At 35.6% G+C, this 18,791-nt stretch overlaps 1 protein-coding gene across 11 annotated transcripts in view; it reads left to right on the forward strand.

The window, feature by feature from the left end:
* ARAP2 (ArfGAP with RhoGAP domain, ankyrin repeat and PH domain 2) overlaps nucleotides 1-18,791 on the forward strand; it is a 188,018-nt gene that overhangs the window by 55,388 nt on the left and 113,839 nt on the right. For all 11 annotated transcript variants that reach the window (XM_025997529.2, XM_072737910.1, XM_072737914.1 and 8 more), the window contains 3 exons: nucleotides 2,552-2,730; nucleotides 14,354-14,469; nucleotides 17,264-17,463. In XM_025997529.2, the coding sequence (XP_025853314.2) occupies nucleotides 2,552-2,730; nucleotides 14,354-14,469; nucleotides 17,264-17,463 (495 nt within the window). The remainder of the gene's footprint in view (nucleotides 1-2,551; nucleotides 2,731-14,353; nucleotides 14,470-17,263; nucleotides 17,464-18,791) is intronic.

Below are 18,791 nucleotides of genomic sequence, written 5' to 3' on the forward strand. Positions count from 1 at the left end.
GCTCTTAAGTACTGAGAACTAACTGGTGGTTACCAGAAGGGAGGTGTGGGAGGGCGTAAAAAGGAGGTTAAGAGTGCCCTTATCTGGATGAGCACTAACGCCAGGAAGTAGTGAATCATGTTGTACTTCTGAAACTAACACAACACTATATGTTAACTACATTTCAATAAAAAAAATTGAAAGAATTAAAAAAAAAAGAACTGAGCTTGGTTTCTCTTCAATTAAAAAACAAAACAAAACAAAACATGACCTGCATTTCAAACTAAATGCTTTATGTAGATTAATACAAACAAAAAACATTCTGTACTGTTTATTTGGGAGGAGTATCTTGTGTGAAACTAATGATCACAAGTAATAACCAATGGAAGGTTTGTTGTTATTCCCGAAAATATAAATTATCCTAGTGTAGTCTGGATCTGTTCATGTGGCTCTAGAATGTAGAGCAGATGCTGCATATTGACATTGACTTAGTTACCTAAACATTTTCATGTGTTTTAGTTTCTAAAGATGCTGGGCAAGTTAGGTATATATGTCCACCTGATGAATGGGCACTCTATCATGGGGATTATGTAATATCTGCAGTAAAGCGTTGTTGAATGAGTTTTGATAAATACTTTGGCCTTGGTCATTAAAGACGAAAGTGTTTCAGTAGTTTGGAAGGTGAACAAAAAATAAAGATAATTTTATAAGGCTCATTATAAAATAGCTTAGGTTTCATGTTTGAATGGGAGGGAGCAAGTCTAGTCTGAAGATTTATTTGACTCCATAATGGAGTACTCCTTTCCAGACCTTAGATCTGAGATACTGTCCAATTTTTCAAGCTTGGGCTCTGCTTTTTTTGATAATTTTTCTTATCTGGGTTTTGGTTATTTTTCCTTTTGCCTTGATAATCACTTCTTCCTTTTTTTTTTTTTTGCTAGCCCATTTTCCTGCTTCCTAGATACAGTTGTACCTCAGGATTTGTCCATTTCTTCTCCTTTCACATTAAACATTTATCTGCTTCCATGGATATTATTTTATGTAGGTTACCTTCATTCACACTTCACTATTAGTCCATTTAGGTGGCATGCTAGGGCACTGAAAACCGGAGGTGGTTCTCTTAATAAAATGGAATCTTCTGCCTTCTTTGGTCAAGTCATGGTACTAAGCTGCATTGTATTTTGATAATTTAAATATTTTGTGAATACCTGTCAAACATACTTAAAACTTAGCTATTTTTTCCCATCCTTTAATGTCTTGACCCTTCAAATATTATTTTGTTTCCATTTTTATCGTACTTCAAACGTCTCTTGCCTTATTCCTTATTTCAAAGCTTCCGGTTTGGTCTACCTATCATCATACTAATCGTGTCATTTCCTTGCTAAGAATGTTGACCTTTTTCTTTCTCTTTCCGCCCTTCCTCCCTTCCTCTCTCTCCCTTTCTTTCTTTCTTTCTTTCTTTTTTTTTTTTTTTTTTTTTTGCCTCTGGAATAAAATTTGGAGGCAAAATTCCTTACAGGTACTGCAGAAACTATCCATATTTCCTATTTTCCTCTTGAGTTCAAAATTATCAGTTATGTCCATCTATAAGTCTCTGAGCAGATACTGTTTTATTTCTACCTTTGTTCTTATATTCTCCTCTGTTTAGAGTCAATAAAGTTCTACTCTTCCCTCACCAGACCCCAGTTTTGTCTTTTCAAAGGCTCCTCATTCCAAGACCGAGCAAATACTTTTTCTTCCCATAGTGCTGAGAACAGTTGTCTGAGTTAAAACATTTGATTCTCGTAATTTTACTAACTTGCTGTATGACCTTCAGCAAATCACTTACCTCCATTGAATTGACTCATATTTTATTTGATGTCATTTATATGACATTTATAGTATTCTGTGTTCTATGTTCATATCTTACAACTTTGATTGCTTTTTGGGGAATAGATCAGATTCCTGTGCCTGTAATACAGTGTGTTATACATAGTTGAAGGTCACTTTAGCTTTTGTGGAGGGAGAAAACCAAATTTTAATTTACCAAATGAGATACTATTGTTACTGTGATGAGACTAGAATGGATGAGTGAATATCAAGTCAGCATACTCCTAAGTAGAGTAGGCTCTAAGTAACAGAAGTAAGATTTTCTGGGCATTTGAGTAACTTAATTACCTGGTAAAATATGTTAACTGGTCTCAGTATTACTTCTATTAAAAGAGAAAATCCAATCTCATGAATATCTGGTAAGAGTACTTCTTAAATATTAGCATGGATTCAGATTACCTGGGGATCTTTTTAAACTGAAGATTTTGATTCATTGGGTCTGGAGAGGGGCCTGAGATTTTGCATTCTAATAAGCTCCCAGGTGAGGCCAGTAGTATTGGTTACAGAACACCTGTGTAGTACTATTTCTTTTCTCTTACAGAATTGGGCCATTGGCTCTGACTGCAATAGCATTTAGATTGTGGTTGTGGGAAAGAATCTGTAAATTACGTGTTACAGAGAGAATAGATCCTTTGCCTATGTTTCTGTGTCTGTATAATTTATATGAGTATGGATGTACATTTTCTCCTGTCTTCATTTTCAGAGGAGAGAAATGACTGGATCAGCATACTATTAAATGCACTGAAATCACAATCCCCTTCCTCGCAGTCTCAAGCAGCCCCTGCACCTGAGAAATGTGGATATCTTGAATTGAGAGGGTATAAAGCCAAAATTTTTACTGTGTTAAGTGGAAACAGCGTGTGGCTTTGCAAAAATGAACAGGTGAGCTGTGTTACAGTACTTGCAAATTGCGATTCCTTGATTACGTTCACAAATGTGCTTTGTTAGACTTATTAGTGGTTTTACTTATAGCGTCTTGCTTTTGCCTTGAGTACTGCACTAAATATAACGAGTTGTGTTGTTGAATTTTCTCAGTTCCTTCTGTGGCAGGAAAATAAGCTACATCAAATTTGAGGCTAGACAGCACCTTTTTTGAGGGACTGAGAAGACAGAATCATTGAAAATGATTTTTTGAAGGATATTCTGCAGCAGGAGTAATGTTATAAAACTTCATGAGATAACAGAACCTGTTAACCTTTATAGCTGTTGACGAAATAGGCCCAGCTCTTCACCTGTTGTGTTTCTTTTGTAATAGAAAATTATAAGAGTATGCAGAGGTAACATGTTTTCTTGAGTTTCCAGCATTTTTTTTTTTTTTTTGAGCAGATATGTTGCTTGTAGAGGAAATAATTTACTGTAGGCTAGTGGTTCATATATGCACATACACGCACACACCCCACACATATAAATGAAGTTGACTTGAGTTGTTGATCTATTGAATTTGGTAAATATAGAGAAAGACTTAATAGGGAAGTGTTTTGAGGAGACTGATATTAAAGTTCTAACAAATTCTGTTAACTCTGATTCTGTACACTTTTCTCTAACATATCTGGTTTTTATTTTTATTTATTTGAGAGAGACAGAGCAGGAGTGGGGGTGGGGAGCGGGCAGAGGGAGAAGGAGAAGCAGACCCCCTACTAAGCAGGGAGCAGGACAGAAATGTGGGGCTTGACCTCAGGACCCTAAGATCATGACCTGAGCCCACTGACCCCTAAAACATCTGGTTTTTAATATGTATAAGAAAATACCCCTTTTTGGAAATGAATTCTTAATCTTTTAGCCTAGAATATGTTAGATGCTTAGTAATTTATGGAATTACACGGTGTGCTTTGGATACCTGATAAGATGAACTCATTAATGATATATAACAATGGGTTATGATAGGCTGGGATATAAATGCTGTTTTTATAACAAAAAATACAGATGTCAAATAAAAACAAACAGTTTCAAAAAAATTTAACTATAGGCCTTTAAGATATCTTCTGAACTTCAGTGTGATCTTATTCATTATATTTTTTGGATAAGATTTCTTAGCCAATTAACTGTGGAAGGCATCATTGAGCACTGTTGGCATATTAATAACTTGGATAGTTAGCATATTCTTCAAGAAGAATAGTGATGTACAGCTTATAATGTGTATGAACTGAATATGAACATTTTCGGTCTGTGAGATGATTAAAACTTTTCTCATTGGAATGGAGTTTAAAAATGCATAATTTGCATTTATTGGTATGGAAGTTTGCCAGATTAATTGAGGAATTCATTTTTTTACTTTCACAGATTTGATGGACTTCAGGTTATTAGTTTCATCACTTCCATTAGCTAGATTGTCTGAGTTTATGTTATTCTCCCAAAGTAGATGTTTTTTAAAGTTTTATTAATATTCTCTGATTAGAAAGAAATTGTATGAAATTATTACTTTAATATTAGCAGCTAAACATAAGCATGAGAATGACTACCATCTGGTGAGTACCAGGTATTGTGCTAATTAACTTATAAATATAAACATTTCCTTTTAATCTTACCCACAAATGTAGGAGAAAGATATTCTCTTCTCTGTTCTATAGATGAAGAAAATGAAGATTGAGTCAGGATTATAGATCATCATGCATAACAAAACCAGAACTTTATGACTCTAAGTCTAGCATCTTAGCAACTGTACCAGACTGTCTTTTTAAAGTGTATGTTGAAAATTTCTGGCCTGTAACCTTTAGAAACAGACTAAGCTTCTTTCCTTGGATAACTCAGTTGCTTAGGAGGCTCAGAGTGTGAGTGTGCATTGAATAATACACTCTACAGGTGAGGCACTCTGTAAGTGATGTGCTAGCTGAGCAGAACACAAGTACTGTCTTCTAGGAGGAAAAGTCCAACACGACCTGTTTATGACAGATTGTGAGCCAAGTGCTTTATTAGGCCTGTGCAAGAGTTGCAGAGAAGTGCAAAAAAGGGCAACTAATGAAGCCTAGAGATTAGAAACATTTCTACATTCACAAGTAATGAATACATTCTCCTTAAAAATTAAAGCATTTTAATGCTGGACCCGTCCTCATCTCTCTCTCTCGAGAGAGAGATGCCTATTTTCGGTGCATGTATATTTCAGATCTTTTTCTATTCATTAACATGTATATTAACACATACACCCTTAAAAAAGTACATACTATTTTTTTAAATTTATTTTATTTATTTTTTTTAAAAGTACATACTATTGCCTGTGTATGTGTTATTTTTGAAAACTTGCATCATTTTGTATGGAGCCAGGTCTTCAGGGACTTGATCTTGAATCAAGTCTTAAAGAACTAGTTGGCTCAAGACTGGTTGGATAAATTAAGGAAGACCTTCTGTGTTTAGACCCCAACTTAACCATTCCAGTTCTGTGTTTACATCCTGGTGTATGCCTTTTTCGCCAGAGGAAAGTTGCTCATTGGTTTCTTCACGTGGTTGAGCAGATTGTGTGAAGGACTTGGATAATGAGCTAAATGGGGAGTCCTTCTCCTGAATGCAGGGGGCCTTAAGCTTGCATTCAGGAAAAGCACCAACACATAATTGTTCAATGCAACTTCTAGAAGTTTTATATATTAACACATTAAATAACCTTGTGTTTTTTTAAAAAAATATGGAAAACAAATCTACTTATCATAAAAATATGTAAGAGGTGTTACATCTGAAGCTAATATAATGTGTCAGTTATACTTCTATAGTAAAAATTTAAAACTTAAAAAAGAAGTGAGGTGTTAGTTTTGAACTTCCTTACCTAAATTTGCATTGGATCTAATTGAGTGCCATGCATCAAAGCCAAATTATTTTCAGTTTTAAAAAATTTAAAATAGTGAGTTATTGTCCACATAACTTATGGTGTGATAGAATAAAAAATAAGGAAATTTTACCTACACTACCCTAACATATTTAGAACAGTTTTCATTCTTCTCGCCTCTATTTATACAAAATTTTACAAATTTACTTTGGAGGTTACCCCAGAGAGAGTAAACGGATAATGGAAAAAGGTAGAAAGGTAGCATATGTTGAAGAGTTATTTAAAAGAAAGCTCTGAAGTTCATTTAGAGCGAAGACAATTGGACAGAAGTAGCAGTTCTAGATTTTCATGCTTTCTCTGCTAGTAATTGGCTCAGGTAATTTAGTTAATGTCTAGATTTAACTGGCATCATGTACAGAATAGAGATGGCTTACTATTCCTAAGGTCATTATTTAAATTGCATGTTAAAATTTCAGATATCTGGGTTCATTCCGGACTATAGACTAGGAATTTCTGGGGATGGAGTGTTGGAATCTACATTTATATAGGGCATCCACATGTATAAAAAACTGCTTACAGTGAAACACTGCTCTAAGGTTTTTTTTTTTTTTTTTTTTTTCCCATTTAAAACAATGATAAGCATCTGGGTAAAGAGAACAAGATATTTTTGGAGTTAGAAATGAGTAAAAATAGCCTTCAGTAACATTGAGTACTTTATCATCCTGCAACTTGGGATTGTTATACCTCTTTTTGTGATTAACTTCCATTTGGAAGTGTTTTTTTCCTCATTGAATATTTTGAAATGTGCCAACAGTTAAGTGGAAAGTTAAGATAATCATGATTAGTGGTAATAAATTTTGAGATTTTGAAGAACTGTTACTAATTGTGCATAGTTCTGAACTATATCTACTGTTTTGTTTTGTTTTTTTTTGCTGAGATCTCAATTTTTAAATAAAATGTAAAACTGTCAGCTTATGAACCCTACAATATCATTTAATTCCTTTTTCTTAACATAGGCTTTTATTGCCAGAGTATGATCTGGTGGAGAAATTAAACTCTATTTGCAAAGTCAGCATAAAGGGGACAATGTTTAGAAAACAGTTTGAAACTGTTATTTCCTATACAATCTCATACATTTATTTCTTCAACTTTGTCTGGAAGTATACTCTAATTTTGTGGATTATTAACTTTTTCCAGAGCTTTTTCTATACTTCCAGAAAGTGCCCTAAGATTATATGTCAAGCATCCCTACAAATATATTTTCAGTAATTCTTTCACTTTTTTGGGGGGTGGGGTGGGGATCTATCCCTATTACTGAATCAATAACTTACATTTTCTAAGCTAAAATAGCTATTAGAACAGGCTATCATAATTATTGCCTTTGCTCATTTTTGAAATTCCTTCTCTTTTAAGAAGCATGGTATGATGATAGCAAGGGGGATGCCAATCTGCATTTCCTCATGGACACTTCACTGATGGATCTGAACTCTATGGAATTAACATAGATTTCTCGTTTTCCCAGTTACTCTGTTGAAAGATTCATTTTTGTCTTTCATCTCTGTCTTTCCCTTTCATTCATTCATTAGTAGATTGTAGGAACTAAAATTTGCAGTAGCTCTCCACTGAATAGGAGAGATTCCTTAAGGAATTGTCTCCCCCCTCCGCCATAGGTTGTAAAAATTAGAAAAGAACTATGAAGAGATATGTAAAAACGTTTGTTAGGAGTTTGGCAAAGTCTGCCCTAGAAACAGACACAAATTCTCTAATTACTCAGTTGGAAAACACTGTGGCACTGTTATCACATAAATTATATGTCATCTCTTTATTTAACACCATTTCACAAACACAGTGTTTAATTTTTACAAATATTGTTATGTTTTACATGCCTGCAGTGTATTATAATGGTTTTTCTTCAGTGTTACTTCCAAGTTTGTATAAAATTAGTTGTGTTTCAGTCTGTATAGGTTATACTACATACAGTTCTCTATGTTTCTGTAATCATCCATACAAGATGGATTTTCATTGGATACCTCCTCATTTCTGGGCACTGCTCTAGGCTCTAGGGGTACAGCAGTAACCAGAAAATGCCTGCTCTTTAGGATCTCACCTTCCAGTGTAGGTATGCTACATCATGATAAATAAATAAGATTTTTGGTAGATTTCTGTGTGTACCCTTTTCTTCCTTTTTGATTTTTTTTTTTGGCATGGATTTTTATGACCTTTTTCTAAAGAATTGTTTACATTTTAAATGTTGTTAGCTACATGAGTTAGGTGGCAGTTTCATTTTAACTTGAAACGTGTTATAATTTTTATGTTCTCAAATTAACGATGTGATTATTTACTTTTTTCACTGACACGTCTTCAGGAGTTTATGGCTGGTAGCTCACACTCCATAAACGTTTTTCAAAATGAGCTTGTTGAATGAATGGTCATTTCTAGCTTTTTTGACTCTAGAGTATTATTTAAAAATTTTTTAAAAATATTTTATTTATTCACTCATGAGAGATATATAGAGAGAAGCAGAGACACAGGCAGAGCTCCACATAGGGAGCCCGATGTGGGACTCGATCCCCGGGACTCCAGGATCATGCCTTGGGCAGAAGGCAGGCGCGCTCAACCGCTGAGCCACCCAGGGATCCCCCCAAATTTTGTTTTTAAGTTATTCTCTTTTTTGTGAATTGTCTCTTGATTTTCTTTTTCCATTGACTTATTGGGATTTTATTGTCTTTTCTGACAATTTCTTTTAGCCTTTCATATAGTAAAGATAATCATCAGGTCATTTTCTGTAACTGCTTCTCTGAGCTATTGCTTACTTTTCATTCTTCAGTTAATTTTTTGTGTAGAAATTTTATTGTAATTAAACTGCTTTTTATCTCAAAGCTTAGGATTTTCTATATCCTAGAAAATAATTATTTTATAAATATATTTATCTTGACATGATGTAGAAGTAGTATATAAGCCAATACTTAAAATTTTAAATGAGATAATAAAATATGAACATGCACTGAAGTATATGTAGTGTTATATACATGGTTTTGCTATTTGAATGAAGTTTCTGCAAATGGTTGTGAAGCACATTTAAGATAATTGGCTTTGGTTTCCATTTGTTAGATTGTCCTGACAGCCAGTCTCCCATCTTTTTGTGATGAGTTTTTTTCAGGATCATGTTAGTATTAGTGAATTCATTACAACCAGATGTCTTGCTTGGTGGTTCTGTGTATCCATTTAATGATAATTGTGGCATTGAGGATTTAACTATATAAATTCACTTGATTAAACATTTTCAAATCAGGGTATAACAAGAGACTCATTCCCCCTCGTTCCCCCTACATAATGTTCCCGGTGTCTGGCACGGGAATGAAACTCTAATAGATTTTAAATAGACCTCATAGGGCTATGGGTTGAGAGGCACAGAAAGAAGCAGCAGGATGTAGGTGGTGGCCTCAAATTCTCTGGGTTCTGTATCTGGCCAAACTCTGCATCTGGTGTTTCCCCGGAAATGTGGTGCCAATGTCATACAATGCCACATCTGTTTTCAACAAATGTGTAAGTACCAAGTTCTTAAATTTCTGGCATGGAAACCTGGCATCCAGTATTTTCCAAAAATAGCTTTGAGATTTCAGGAAATTTGGGGTTAACAAACCCTTCTTTAATTTTTCCATTTAGGAATCCGACTTTTATTTTCCTTTTTCACTATGTAATTTTAAAATGTAGTTTTTAATCAGGTTCTGTTGCTACAAATTCATACAAAGAACCCATTTCAGTATCTTGGCAAATATTTACCATTCATTCTAAACTGAGTATATAATATAGCATCAGTGGTTGAGAATACTTTGAATGATTATATAAATAATATGGAGATACTTTTATTGAAGACAAATTCTGGGCTTAGAACTCACAAATGAAAGAATTATCTGTATTATACCCTTAATTTATATTATGCTCAATTTTTATAACAGTGCTGTATAAGGGAGATATTACTGTGTTTTCATAAATGAGGAATTTTTGGGTTCTAGATTAAGTAAATGACTTGGCAGTAGTAACACAGCCAGTAAATGGCTCAGTTAGGATTGTCCCTGACTCCCAGTGCCCACGTGGTCGTGGCTCATGGACACTTTGCAGGTGTCCAGATCAGTTCGCCAAGCATTGCCATTGTTATAGTAGTACTGGTGGTGCGATTCATGCTTTTTTGAGATCCCACATTCTATGACAGCAAATTAAATGTAGAATATAGTTTAGTCCAGAATCTGTTCTTAGCTTTTTGCTCTCTTTAGTAATACTCTACCCACTGAATTCTCATGCTCCTGTTTTTTTTTCTCTCAGTTTATAGTATTTTAAGTGTTGAAAGTGTGGCTTGTCCCTGACTTGAGCCTGTTTTTCAAAATGAGAATATTATTGAAATCAGATTGTTGTTAAAGGGTCATTTTCTTCCACCTCATTTAAAAAAAATTATATATGCTTGCTAGTTATCTTAGGTATGTGTTTTCTTGTAACTAACTTTTTCATGGGTAATATGTTCAGCTGGTCTCAAATTCAAGAGGTAGAAACTAACAATAATGATAACAATAGCTAACTGTAGAACTATATAGCACTTGCTGGGTCCCTGGCATTCTTCTAAGCGTATGCAATGTTTTGATTTGATCTTCCCCACACTGAGGAAGTGTAGGTACTACTCTTCTCCCCATTGTGCAAATGGGTGAATTGAAGAAGGAGAAATACACCTGATCAAGCTGGTCTGGCTTTCGTCAATGATCTGGTCAAGTTTCACCTCCTTTGGAAAGTCTCATGGGTACACAGCTCTCTTTTTTCAGGGACTGGCTGGATTCAGTGCTTACAGCTATGCACTTACTACAGTTCTCTCTCATTTCCTCCTTAGACTAGAAGCTTCCCAAAGGTGGGTACCCTGTCGTATGCTCTTATAAGGATCCAGAGCTTACCACTGTTTCTGGCACTCACTAAGTACTTAATAAACATTGTTTTGCCAGGATGAATTTTCCCGTTTTAAAATACAGATGGCTGTATCTGCTCTGCCTTCTTCACAGAATAATTTACAAGATCAAATGAGAGTTCATGGCTTTCTGTAAGCTTCAGAGCATGACACAAATAGATATTAAACCAATTATGGAGTGCACTGTATATGCTTAATGAAGACCGATACTTTTAAAGCCTAGACGTTAACACGGGGGTGGGAACCCAGGAGAAATAGGATCTTGAAAATCCAATGTGTCACTGTGTTCTGGCCAGAGTATTTTTCAACAGTAGTCTTAATGATTTCCAATGATTTCTGTATAATCATTGCATGCTTTTTTTTCCCCTTTTGCTCTACAGAAGGCAGAAGAAACTGTTGATACCCTGATATTTAAATATTGCAGACACATCCTGTCTAGATTCTACAGCTGGTTTTGCTGTCTAAATAAGTTTTTCTCAACATTGGTTGCATATGAGAATCATAGGTTGTAGTCTTACTTTTTAACTGAAGATTCCTAAACTCTGCTTTCCAATTCAGGGCATAAGAATCTCAGGATCAGAGGGAGCATTGAGGAATTAGATATATTCTTAATATGTTCTAAATACAGTCTGAAAAAGTGGCTTAATGTCATCACAAATATTTTTAATAAGAAACGCAGTTGTTTCATACTTAATAGTACTCAAGAGCACTGACATTTATTTCGTTACTCTGCTGTACATTTTACAGTCCATTTGTGCGGTGAATTCAGTGGATACTCTAATTACTCAAAACCATATGGCCATGGCCAGCAGCTGATAAATGGGTTACAATTTTCTTCCAGGCTAAAAAATTGTTTTTGCCTTGCTTGGAAGAAATTTGGGGTCTGGAGCTGACCCTCACTTATTTTTTTTTTAAAACAGAAATTGCAGTTTTACATGTAGATACTTCACAACTTGCCTGTAGAAATGAGAGGCCACCAATTCAGGCTGGAGCCTGGATGAGGCTCATCAGCTTCTATAAAAACCTTGTCACTCTTGCCATCTGCTAGTCTGATGGTTTGAGTATGTATCTCTGCCCTTCCTAACACACACTACCTGCAAGCCAGGCCCTCATCAAAGACGTATAACTTGGCAAAAAATATAACAGTGCTGCACATCCAGTTCTTGTCAGTTCTTTATTATGGAGAAATGTTTGAAGGACATGCAGTCTATCTAGAGTTACTCCTGTACCAAGTTGGGCCATCAGAAAACTGTTTTCAAAATATCCCACCTTGGGCAGCCCCGGTGGCACAGCGGTTTAGCGCCGCCTGCAGCCCAGGGTGTGATCCTGGAGACCCCGGATCGAGTCCCACATTGGCCTCCTTGCATGGAGCCTGCTTCTCCCTCTGCCTGTGTCTTTCCCCCTCTCTCTCTCTCTGTGTCTCTCATGAATAAATAAATAAAATCTTTAAAAAAAAATATCCTACCTTGCCTGACATATGGTAGCTACACTTGTGAGCATAACACAATTTATAGAATTGTGGAATCACCATGCTTGCACATTTAAAACTAATGTAACATTGTATGTGAAACTATACTTTAAAAAAAAAAAACACAAAAATTTTTTTACCTTGCTACTCCTACTTCATTTCTTCATTTACAAAAGAGAGTTTGAATTTCTAGTCTCTTGTGTTGGAAGTTTCTCCAACAGTTGTTATCCAGCCAAAGCACTGGTATGGACAATTGAGAATTTTTGTTTTTAATCGTAGTAAGTATAACACTGAACCTATTTGATTCTTTTTGTCAATATAGATCACATTAAGTACTGATTTTTAGATGAGTTTGCCATACAAAGTGGAAGTATATTACATTCTAATTATTTTGTAACACTTAGCATGTCTGTGCATCTTCTCTTTTATATTATTGGCTCTAAATTTCTGGCTTGTTTTTCCTAACAGAACAAGCTATTTGTACTTTCATCAAAAAAATTGATGAAATGTTTTATAAATGTGTCATTTCCTTATTCTAACTAAACATTGTATGTTAAAAAAATGAAGAGAGGCTTTTCTGCAACTTATGAATGAAAACTCTGCATACTTTTACAAGTGGGAGAAATTTGTTATAATATCATTTTATTTGACTTATTAGTCAGGAATGCTTTAGAATCAAATGACAAGAACCTGAAAGATGACTTAAATAGAAGGGATTTCTTTGTTTAAACAAATCTCTTGGTGTAGGCAGCAGAGAGCTGATGCCACTAGGGAACAAGGTTCTTCCTATTTTTTTTCTCGCTCTGGCATCCTTAGGAACAAGAATTTGTCCTTAGGCTTTTCATCTCAAGGATTCTAACAGCTTCTGTGCCTCTAGATGTTATTTTCGAAGAAGATGGAATGGTGAGGGTAAAAGTCTTTCTTCTTCCAAGATTTGTACCCCCCCATCCCAGGAATTTTTTATATTTTATTGACCAAAACTAAGACATATGACCCCTCTTGGCTTGCAAGGGAGATAGGAAAATAGCACTTTTCCTTTTAGCCTGTAGAGAGAAGGCAGCCTGTGAACTTCTGCAGCCTCTGCCAGGAGTATTCTTATTGAAAATGTACCAGTATTTTTTATAGTATGTCTTTAATATGACTACTTTTTCTAGTCAAATTGAATTCAGAAATTCAGAGCACATTTAATCTGAACCTGTTTACATGGATAAATTAATCTTTTGAAATGGAGAATAATTATGTTTTTTAAGTGTTGAGATTGTTTGATAAGTCAAATTCCCAAGCCCTTATGATTAGATAATATTTCAAACTTTAATGCTTTTAGAAGGCAGACCTTGTAGCCTTTTGAACAATTTTTAATTTTGGTGGGACAAACTGAACCTAGGGGCTGTAGGTATTGAACACAGGGCAATTTTTCATGCCAAAATAGCATTGAAGGAGTGTAAGAATTTAATTGAAGGAGGAGGAAAGTAAGAAAATACTGGAAATGAGATAAAATGGCAAAATCTGTACTGCTTTTTTTTTTTTTTTGAGAGTAAATGAAAAAAAAAATACTGTGACAGAGCAGAGGTAACATCACAGTGTAAAACTGTCAGCTTGGGTTTCAGTCACTTTCTGCCATGTACAACTAGTTGTGCTTTCCATGTGACTTTAATCTTTTGGGCCTCAATTCCCTCTTCATTTTTAGTAATTATAACAGCCAAACAGTGTCATTTGACTCCCCTGCTTAGAAATTTTGGGCACATGGTAAGGGCTAGTTACTGTTAGTTTCCTTTACTGAAGAGATAAAGATGAAAAAATGCCTAACTTTGAAAACCAAGCATATATATAGTTCATGATCTATGTCCTAGTCAACCTAACATTTCATGTGAAAGAAATGTATACTTGATTATTAGCCCAACTGTCCAGCTTAGAATGACACTGGGTTAGCATGCATTGAGAGTCCCTACCCAAATAAGAAAACCATTGTCAATCCATTTTTAATGACTTATTTCATTCTACGTGTATATGTGTAGTACAATTTAATAGAATATAATTGTACTTTGGATTTTAGAGGATATCATTGTAATTTCTGAATCCATCGTTTTGTTTCTTTATAATCTTTTTTAAAAAGTTTTATTCATTTATTTAAGAGAGAGAAAGATAGTGAGAGAAAGAGCACAAGCAAAGGGAGGGACAGAGGGAGAGGGAGAAGCAGACTCCCCTACTAAGCAGGAATTCAAAGTGGAGCTCCATCCCAGGACCCTGAGATCATGACCTAAGCCAAAGGCAGATGCTTAACTGACTGAGCTACCCAGGCATCCCCTTTAAAATGTTTTTATGTTTTTCTTCCAACTAGGATTTTAAAAGTGGACTTGGTATTACCATAATTCCTATGAATGTAGCAAATGTAAAGCAAGTGGACCGAACTGTAAAACAGTCTTTTGAAATAATCACCCCCTATCGGAGTTTTAGGTAAGCGATATTTAAACATTTGTGTTTGTGTTATTCTGAACATTTGTGTTTGTGTTAAACATTTGTGCTTGTGTTATTCTAAGCTTGGGTGATCTACTTTTATTTATTTATTTATTTTTTAATTAATTTTTATTGGTGTTCAATTTACCAACATACAGAAAAACACCCAGTGATCATCCCGTCAAGTGGGGTGATCTACTGTTAGATTGTTAGTGGTGATTTTATTTCTTATGGATCACATAATAAAAGCATGTTTGTTTTCCATATTGTTTAGTTTATTAGCCAGTATGTAAAAACACCTTGTAAAAGTGACGGGAATTTAGCACACAACCTGCTATAGATACTAATTTCATGAGATTTGAGTCCTTTCTTTTCTTAATTCCTTTTTGTCTTAGTAGCCGTGACAAATATATTGGTATTTTATCAACAAATATGTGAAAAATTCTTTCACATTTTGAAGGAATAAAGAATACTACATTGTCTTTAAGCTGTATTTTTGTTTACCTTCTTTTAGCCTAATCAAATGCAATCCTCCTTTAAAATCAATCCCTGATTACAATTGCTCCATAATGATTTCCTAGAAGGAACTCCTGGTCAAAATGATGCTGTTGGATCTCAGCACTTGCAGATCAAATATTTTAACATTTCATTATATATTTTGTATTTATGATAATCTAGTAATCACTTCATATGAGAATGAAAAAGAAAACTTAAAGTTCCTAATATGTTTTAATAATCTATAATAACGCCATAGCTTTGGTACACCGAAGAGGCGTAAGTTGATATCTGTGTGTTCAACCACATTAATTCATTTGTTACAAACAATCAACATATCATGGGGTAGTAGGCAGGTCAGAGGCAATTGTCAGAGGTCTTTAAAGGACTACGATTACTTGGCAATTTCGAAAATACTCCCCAGTCTGGTACTCATTTTATCTGTCAGAATGTGTCTGCTGGCTCGTATTTTGAGGAAAAAATAATCACCTAAAAGAATAACAAACTTTATTTTTACATATGCAGATTCAAGCCTCAACTGAAAAGGTAGACATTGGCTGCGCTATTTTTACTCACAGTACTTCTGACACACAATATGTGGTGGGCTTTTTCCTCACACCAGCCAATCTCCATGTCTCCAGATACCACGTGGGTGTCCTGCAATTCAGCCCCAATTCCATTGGCTATTCTGACAGTGGCTACTCAGAGTGCGCACTAGACCCCACAAGTTCAAGGGCTCAGTGCCACAAAGCTGCCCTCACCTTATACTCCAGTCACAAGTGTTAGGTCCTCATCTTGCTTCTTTCTAACTTGACTGCCAATTGGGACTCCCATGACTTACCCTACTCACCCAGGTTCAGTAATTTTTGAGAATGGCTCACAGAAATCAGGAGGAAAGTTTTATTATTATTACCAGCTTATTGCAAAGAATGTATCACAGCAACATCCAAATGGGAGAGCTGCACAGTGCAGGGTACAGAGCTTCCTTGCCTTCTCTGGATACATCGTCCTCTCAGCACCTCAGTGTGTTCATCAACCCAGAAGCTTTCTGAACCCTACTGTTCAAGGGTTATTAGGGGGGTTTCATGTTTTAGGCATGATGGATTAAACCCTTGGTCATTGGTGATTAACTCAATTGCTAGCACCTCTCCCATCACAGAGGTGAGGGGGTGGGGCTGAACATTCCAAGCCTCTGATCACATGTTGGTCTACCTGGTGGCCAGCTGCCATCCTGAAGCTGTTTAGGCCACCAGCCATGAATTATCTCACAAGCATACAGAAGACACTTATCACTTAGGGCCCTCCAAGGGTTTTAGATTCTGTGTACCAGTAACCTATGCCCAAAGGCCATTCCGCCATATTGGCTGTGACCAATCTCTATGTAAAAGTAGAAACCAGTAATAAGTTTATGAATATTATATACTGATGATGGAACATAAAGTGCTTAAAAATATCCATGTAAGCCACTCAGTTTCCTTATGGATTATTTGGAATATATTAATCATCTGTTATTTTCATAATGTTTCAAAACATTTTCCTCTTCAGAAGAGAAAATTTTAATGTGAAACGTTTTGTGGGTCATTGGCCAAGTTTGGAGCACCGTAGCACATTCCTGGCACATCATAGGTACTTGATAAGCATTTCTTGGACTGAACCCATGTTTAATGTTTTATCCCTTTACTCAGATATCCAATAAACACTAAGAATTAGGATAAATCAGAACATGGCTAAAAGTGAGTTAGAATTCCGTTAGAATAGTAATCACTTGAAACTTTTTTGATTTCTCAGTTTCTTAAAGCCATCTGGACATTCTTCTAATTAAAAAAGAAAATCTATTTTTAAGACTGAAAAAAAATAAAAATTTCTGGTGGGTGTTTTTGATAATTTAGTTTCAGGCTATCATGGCTTACTTTCTTGGCAAAATAATCCAATAGTTCTGAAACTCAGCCAGTCTCATTGATTATTATATAACCACTGCTTAGGAAACATGGCGTCTCATTTAAGCTCTTGACCTAACAAGGCACTTTTCTATATCCAGGTCAGAAAAATGTGCATGTTAATTTTGTTCATGTACATATTCAAGATATGTAAACAAATTCATAAGCAATGTGAGATGTTGAAGGAAAAAATAGATTTTTAAATTAGATGATTTTTAACAGAAAAGACTATTCAGCTGCCTGGAAGGCATATTTTTCAGCTGCTGTTTAATTTGTGAGTGAAATGAATATGCAAACTGAACATACTGCTTAATTGGCCTTTACAAGGGAGATCGATAATGCAGAAACATTAATTGTTTCAGCTTTACAGCCGAGTCTGAAAAAGAGAAACAAGAGTGGATTGAAGCTGTGCAGCAATCAATAGCAGAAACTCTCTCTGATTATGAGGTAGCTGAGAAGATTTGGTTCAATGAGTCCAACAGGAGCTGTGCCGATTGTAAAGCCCCGGATCCTGACTGGGCATCCATCAATCTCTGTGTTGTCATCTGTAAGAAGTGTGCAGGTAATTAGTGATAAGTTATGCTCATCACTGTTTGGTGGCAGATTGTCACAGAATGCTCTTTATTGTCGTACATAATGTGTCCCAGCTAACAGTTGTGAAAAATAAAAACAGGGAAGGCTTATTACATTTAAATTGAATTTAGAAATATCTTCTAGTTCTAAGCTTCTCTTATGCATGACTTAGATGTAAAAATTGATTTTTAAGCATGTAATCATTTTGTGCGCCTACTGGTCCATGTGTGGATTTTAAAAAGACAGTGTTGACATTTTTAGATTTTAAGGTGAGTGTGTTTCAGAATGCACCGTGAACACGCTTGCATCTTTGCATGTTTTGCCCACTTTTCCCAATCATATTTTGTAAGATGTATATTTCATATCTAGGGCATTCTGAGCCCTAGATATGAAACTTGGTGAGCCCAAACTTGGTGCACCAGTCCTGGTATCTCTTAATGAGAAATTTTATCTAGAAGCATTTCCAAAGAGTATTGGAGTTTCTGAAAGTAACCACTACTGTGACTGGTTATCTTGTTGTGACTTTATGGCTTACAGACCATCTGACAGCTCAGTGTATTTATGGGTTCACAGTTTTTTGAGTGAGTGGAGGAGGGCATGGACTCCAGCTTAGGTGTGTGGTCATAGAGTTCTTGGAGAAAGTTAGCTACGTCCTAAACTTCACTTCATCTTCCTAGCTCTACCAGGTACTGTGCTGCTCCTGGGAATTAAAAAAAAATGTATAAGAGGTTGATATATCCTCCATAGGTAAATAAATTAATACTAATTATAGTAGAGTATGATAAAGACAAGACCAGAGTTGAGTACAGGTTTCTTTGAGAGAATATGGAGGAGGGTTACTTCTTCAGCTAGAGCAAAGCAGAGACTAGGACAGTTGCTTCAAGCCCTTAATACTTTTCAAGAGTTCTGTGCTTCTACAGTTCTTACCACACTGAGATAGATTTTCTCAGGAGCTAATTAACATCAGTAGCAACAAGGAAAAGCATCAGCTAATCCCTCTCTACTTTGTATTTTTGCCCAACCTTTTTTCCTCTTCAGTCTCATTGGAAGAGAGCCTTTGTGTTGTCCAAGGCTGTTTTTTCTACTCATGTCCGTGCTTCTTTCTTCTCTTCTTAGGATCCTCACCCCCATCACTTATTCCCTCTCTGTAATTGTCCAACCATGGTTTCTTTTATTTCAGTACATACACTTATGTAAGTCTGTCGTGTTGACACTAGCTTCCTGAAAACTTTCCATTCCCCTGAATGTGTATCATTTCTGTCTCTTTTGCCTTCACAGACAGGGTACTTTCAAGAGTAGAATTCTGCACAGATTTCC

This window comes from Vulpes vulpes, chromosome 14, assembly GCF_048418805.1.
Source record: "Vulpes vulpes isolate BD-2025 chromosome 14, VulVul3, whole genome shotgun sequence".
NCBI lineage: Eukaryota > Metazoa > Chordata > Mammalia > Carnivora > Canidae > Vulpes > Vulpes vulpes.